The 7,013-nt window shown below is 39.0% G+C and overlaps 1 protein-coding gene across 1 annotated transcript; it reads left to right on the forward strand.

Annotated features, from left to right (window-relative positions):
* Positions 1–2,648, forward strand: LOC125268737 (D(1C) dopamine receptor). Its single transcript, XM_048191171.1, has one exon. The coding sequence runs from the start codon at positions 673–675 to the stop codon at positions 2,008–2,010; it is 1,338 nt and encodes a 445-aa protein (XP_048047128.1). The 5' UTR covers positions 1–672; the 3' UTR covers positions 2,011–2,648.
* Positions 2,649–7,013: the final 4,365 nt, after the last annotated feature.

Here is a 7,013-nt window from a genome sequence, read left to right on the forward strand (position 1 = left end):
TTCAGACTTTTAAAACCATATCAGACCTAAAGTCTTGTACTTTTGTAATAGGCCTACATTATATGTAAAATAATTCAGGAAGTTAGTTAACATTAATTTATCATATTTTTTTCACATATTTAAATGTGGTTATCACCTTAATATGTAATGTTTAGCAAACACAAAATCAATCAATCAATCAATCAATCAGTCTTGTGCATTTTAAATCGCTTCAACCACCCATTACAACTGACTTGTCTCAAAAGTTATATGAAGTGTCATTGACTCGATGAGGTAATTTGGATGATTCAGCGGCAGAACTTTGCAACTTTAATAATAATTATAATATAATTCAGTTGTTATTTGTTGCCATTTGTCATTTATCGTTTGCAACGTGTTATTGTTTACAGTATTTTCTGTCCGTAATTTCTGCACCAACGAATGTTGGTGTGGATCACACAGACTCAGCGGTGTGGACATAAACCAATCACAAAGCGAGAACTTCTCAAGCGAGGCGCACCAGCGCGTGAATGTGGGTCATTCCACGCGCTCAGCACCGGGAACGGACGCAGGTTTCCCAACTTGCCAACATGGGACAGAGCCGGATATCGGACAGGTCATTTCCAAAGAATATCCTAAAACAAGGCAAATGGCCATTATGAAGAGCTTTGGTGATATGCGATATTAACGGACATGTTCTTAGAGATGGAGAACGGCACAAACCACACGCAGGACCGCGCGCACGGAGCGCAGGAGCAAGAGGATGGGGACGGGCAGAACAGCGTGCGAGCTTTGCTGGGTTTCGTGCTCTTCCTCCTCATCGTCTCCACACTGCTCGGGAACACGCTCGTGTGCGCCGCCGTGGTCAAATTCAGGCACCTGCGCTCCAAAGTGACCAACTTTTTCGTTATTTCTCTAGCGGTTTCGGATCTCTTCGTGGCCGTTCTGGTGATGCCGTGGGAGGCGATATCCGCGGTGGCGGGCACGTGGCTCTTCGGCCGGTTTTGCGCCATCTGGATCGCCTTTGACATCATGTGCTCCACCGCGTCCATCCTCAACCTGTGCATCATCAGCGTGGACCGCTACTGGGCCATCGCGAGCCCGTTCCGATACGAGCGCAAGATGACCCACCGGGTGGCTTTCATGATGATCGGGGTGGCGTGGACCTTGTCCATCCTCATCTCCTTCATCCCAGTTCAGCTCAACTGGCACATGGCTGAGGAAGATGAGGAGGGCACAGCGGGTAACGGCACCGACTACAGCGACAACTGCAAAGCCAACCTAAACCGGACGTATGCAATCTCGTCTTCGCTGATAAGTTTCTACATCCCCGTGATCATCATGATCGCCACGTACACGAGGATATTCCGTATTGCGCAAACACAGATCCGCAGGATCTCCTCTTTGGAGAGGGCAGCGGAGCACGCGCAAAACCACCACCAGTCCAACGACTGTTCCAACGAGAACTCACTGAAAACCACTTTCAAGAAAGAGACCAAAGTTTTAAAAACACTCTCGATCATCATGGGGGTCTTTGTGTTCTGCTGGCTGCCGTTTTTCGTGCTCAACTGCATGGTGCCCTTCTGCCAGTGCGTGAGTGACACTACCTTCACCATCTTCGTGTGGTTCGGATGGGCCAATTCCTCCCTCAATCCCGTCATCTACGCGTTTAACGCGGACTTCAGGAAGGCGTTCTCCTCGATTCTGGGTTGCAATAAAATTTTTCCCAGCACAAACGTGGAGACGGTGAATTTCAGTAACGAGCTGGTGTCTTATCACCACGACACGACACTTCAGAAGGAAGCGCAGCCGCTGGCCGTCCAGATCCCGAACCCTCGAGAGGAGCCGGGTCTCCCGTTCGATAAGGATTCGGTTACCTCGAACGTGTCCCGGAATCACAAAAACATGCACTTGCCCAACATCGTACAGTTTGAGTGCGACGGGGAGATTTCCCTGGACACTATCACACCATTCACCTCCACGGGACTCATGGAGTGCGAGGGAATCCCAGGTCAAATTATCACTGAATGACTCAGGGAGTTTTTTGAGGTTGCCAAGGGTTTTACCGCCCCAAAGAAAGCCAAAACAAGCTGTTGGAGTCTTACAAAGTACATTGAACAAGTTTAATTACATATCACACAGGAAAAAGCATTTCAAACAGCTTTTCGGTAACCAAAAAAGCATTTTAGCCTGCCACAAGACGACGTTTGCTCGAGCGCTTACAGTATTAAAGGGTACATCGACAAAATTGGCTATAGCCTTCTGTTGTAGTTCATCGTTTCATAACACATTTTTTACAAACATAAAACAAACTTGGGGACGTTAACATTTGCTCGAGACATACCTAGCCCATGAATTCTTAAGTGATCCCCTGAAAGTCACGGCATATTCAGCACGCTAAAGGCTTTTAGAGTGATTTTATTCACTCTTTGATTGAACAAACAAACACAGATATTGGCTGCTTGTCTGTTTTTGTTTGTTTTAGTTGTTGTTGCTACTGGAAACTTGAATTTCCCTAGCGGATGAATAAAATCTATCTATCTATTGACGCTGGTGGAATGATAAACTCAAATCCGAAGTGGGTCCCTTATTGACCTCGGTGGCTTTCTTAAAAGAAAATACATATCCTGTTTCATCTTTATTTTAAGCGTAATTTAATAATGCAAATGTTTTTTGTTCACTTGCCATGTATATATAAAATATGAATTTCAGTATAACCAGTTGTATGTTTATGTTACGTATTACAGGTGTTTTATTGTGAGAAATTGCAATTTGCTGCCAACTTATGCCGATTATGTAGCTATAATCGTTGCAGAAGGGATGAGCACATTTTCACGTTTCCCTCCACTGCTTTTTACACAAGTCTCTTATAGCCTATTCTAGATTTGTCATAGCCTCCATCACAGCTCTGGCACTCTATTGGCATTCTCTTGGCTAACTGATGAGGTGCCACCTGAATGCTTTTAATAGCCTACTAAATTGAGATCCATGCTGGAAACTTTTTGTTTTGCTTTTCCTTCCCCAGTCACCAGTCCATAATTGTATCTACGGAATTATCTCAAGCATTAGAAAGCAGGAACATTAATTTGGTCAAATGTCTAATCTATTTATGCATTCTAGATCACACAGAGATCTTTAGATCTTGGAAATATTAATCTGAAATTCCTACAATACTTTTCTGAACTGACATATCCTGTCTAAGGTTACTGAACACCTTTGCATTTTTTCTTTAAATATCATTTTAATCACTTGCAATCATTTGTATCCATTAAGTACATTTAGAGGTGATATATTTTGAGGTCATGTAATAAGATATTTTTTACTGGTTGAATGTGATTGTTAACAGAACAACCGGGTCATTCCTTCCAGAGGTAGAGTGATTTATGTGTCAACTCCTCCCTGTTTTTAACCTACTTCATGCCAGATTGCATTATGGTGATGAATAGGCATGGGGTTTCTCATGGTAAAATGCACATTACCACAAACAGGAATGGGTATTAAGACAGTAGCAGTGGAAATCTCATCCTTAGATCATGTTCTGTAAATCTGATCATGTTGTATAAATATTTGCATGGGGTTATTAAGTTTATAGTTTTTGCAGAGTTGGTCTATTCAGCACAGACATGATCATGAAATGTACGACAGCTCAATGAACAAACAACATCAGCATATCAATAAATCATAAAATCTATAATGATGAATATTTATTTGGCCCACTGTCTGTCTCTTTATTATCAGTACAGTCAATAACATGTTTTATTATAGAAAATTAAATCTCAAGAATCACATGCAGAGAACTGATGGAAGATAGCAGACTCATGGTAATACTTCCTAATTTTGAGCAATTTTCACGCAATTTTCATGTTTCTATATGTCAGAGTAAGAGAGTGAAGCCTGTTGCTTTGCTTTTCACTGTTATCCTGCTTTCACTCAAAAATTCTTCAGTCTTGTGAGAGTATTCAAAAGCTCTTCAAAACAAATTGAAAAGAGAAAAAAAAAATATTGATAAAAAGATACTGCTCTGAGCCTCACCTGGCTCAGGAAGTGTTTCATCTTCTCACAACAAAGCCTTTGACTCACACTGCAACCTCAATCTGGCCTGACCCACCGAGACCCCTAAAAAAACACCCCAATGGCCCTACCAACTGGCCAGAACACACAGCTGTGAGTAGACATGACAGACAGAAATTACAATTTATCCAGCATATAGCTTGCTTCTCACAGGCACTATAAAAGAATCTGTGAATCTTCATTAAAACGTCAGACCAACAATAGACTAGCCAGAGTTTTCTGAGTGAACTGTTCATATTGAATGTTGCTGATTTGTTAAGCAAAGCAAGTTCCCAGTATGCATGCATGAATAAATTGTTCCATTACCGCTATAGGATTGTTTTGCTGACTTTAATCATGCTGTGACCCTTTTTGACTCTTTATTGACTTAATTTTTTTTTTTCATTTTTTTTTTTCAGAAACCAAATCGATGCCTATACTTAAAGAATTAGTTCACTTTCAAATAAAATTTCCTGATAATTTACTCACCCCCACGGCATCCAAGATGTTCATGTCCTTCTTTCTTCAGTCGAAAAGACATGAAGGTTTTTGATGAAAACATTCCAGGATTATTCAACTTATACTGGACTTCAATGGCCTCCAAACGGGTGAAGGTCAAAATTACAGTTTCAGTGCAGCTTCAAAGAGCTTTAAACGATACCGGACGAGGAATAAGGGTCTTATCTAGCGAAACAATCGGTCATTTTCGAAAAAATACAACTGTATATACTTTATATAAACAAATGATCGCCTTCACATGCTTCTGCCAAAACCGCACTTTCCGTATTTTTCAAAAAACTTACGCTGTATGTCCTACGCCTTTCCCTATTCTACTTATGGAACGAACGCAGTGCCAGTTCCATTTTTTCTGTAAGTAAAATAGGGAAGGCATAGGACATACAGCGTAAGCTTTTTGAAGAATACGGAAAGTGCGGTTTTGGCGGAAGCACGTGCAAGGCGATCATTTGTTTATATAAAGCATATACATTTACATTTTTTTCGAAAATGACTGATCGTTTTGCTAGATAAGACCCTTATTCCTCGTCTGGTATCTTTTCAAGCACTTTGAAGCTGCACTGAAACTGTAATTTTGACCTTCAACCGTCTGGAGGCCATTGAAGTCCAGTATAAAGAGAATAGTTCTGGAATGTTTTTATCAAAAACCTTAATTTCTTTTCGACTAAAGAAGGAAAGACATGGATGACATGGGGGTGAGTAAATTATCAGGAAAATTATATTTGAAAGTGAACTAATCCTTTAAGTGAAAAGATAGAAAATGAACATTTTTAGTGTTACTAATTGATAACTTTCTGCACAAAAAGTCTTTGAAGTTGGTTTGATAAGAATTTATTGGCTAAATAAGACATGTTGGATTCAGTAAACCAACCGATTTAAAAAGTATAGTTACTGAGGATTATTAATTATTATTATAGTAATAATACATATATTATTTTATTAATTAAATCCCTTTTTACGGTGTGTGTACTGTATGTGACTATGTGTGTGTAACCATACCAAATTTGTACCCAGAAGTAAGCTAAATCAGACAAAACATCCCAAATTTGTCTGCATTTGAAAATACAAAAATGAAGCAAATTAGGTTACCATTATAAAAATGCAGAAAGATGCATCAAGGTTAGGTCATAGTATTTATAATTAGCCGTATATAAAAGCAAGTCTATGGAATGTCCCTATAGATAAATGTGATGTGATCTGCGAAAACCCATCACATGGTGAAATTTTACCTATCACAGATATGAAAGCTGGATTCAAGCCCTTTCCAAATCTGTTTCTGTTTACTTCTTTCATAGCTTGTCTGTAACAAACGTTATGGTTATCTGAAGTCGGCTGATTGCGCTGATTTTCAGGAACGGAATTCTGAGAAAAACAGATTTAAATAACTGTCTGCCCCTTTTTTCACACAGACATGTAAATGCACTATCCAAACATAAATGGTTGTAATTCAAGTATGCTTTGGAATATAGACCTAAGGTTGGTCTTGTTTTAAAGAAGACACTAGTCAGATTATTGTAGAAGTGAAATAAATTATGAAAGTGAAATTAAAAAAAAAAGTTATAGAAGTTTAATTTTATGAAAATGTAAAAATATAATTGTTTATATTCTATAATATTATATTATGTTTTCATGTTTTACTCTTAAACTGCAATAAAATAAAAGCCAAAAATGTCAACATTCCAAATTTTAGGTTGAAATATTTCAAAAATGAGCTTTCAGTAAGATTTTGTTTTGGCGCAGTACCAAACTTTTTCACTAGATGACACCCAAGCTCCATATCTGACCATTTAAGGGCGCCTCCATTTATTTGAGTAATCCAAACCATATATTTCCATATTTTCATACATTTTATGAAGTAGACATCCTATTCAGAAGTAGTATGGGCAGTTTGGCAGCATTTGATTTGAATTCAACCTCTAATAAACACATAATTAGAACATGTATGTTCATTATAGCTCTGTTGTTCTCTTGTGCTCCGCCTCTTCACTATAACGTTGTATTCAGAAAAAAAAAAAATCTTTGTGTGCCGTAGTTTATACAGGACTGGTGGGAAATTTGCATTAATACATCTTCATTCTACATGTTATGTGGTTTATTTTAATAGCTGAACTGTCTCTGTAGTGTTAAGAGAGGAAAAGCTATGGCCGATTTTGTTTTGTTTTTACCTCCGCTGGGTAGAGAAAGACAGCCTTGCCACTATAAATCGCTATTTTTCTGCACTTGACAGGCGAATTTTGCTAAGATAATTTCAGAGATGATAGAGAAGATGTTATAGAACGATAATTTAATGAAAACCCAATTTTGACAAAAAAAATCTAGCGTTAGCGTCAGTTCTGGCAGGTCACGTCAGTCAAGCTTGCATCAGCTGACTCCCAGGTGACTTGCGTCTACCTATAGGAATACGACGCCCATCACGGCATCTATATATAAGCTCCTCAGTATTATCATCAGCTATTGCATTCTCAGGA

The sequence above is a fragment of the Megalobrama amblycephala genome, linkage group LG5 (genome assembly GCF_018812025.1).
Source record: "Megalobrama amblycephala isolate DHTTF-2021 linkage group LG5, ASM1881202v1, whole genome shotgun sequence".
In the NCBI taxonomy this organism is placed as follows: domain Eukaryota; kingdom Metazoa; phylum Chordata; class Actinopteri; order Cypriniformes; family Xenocyprididae; genus Megalobrama; species Megalobrama amblycephala.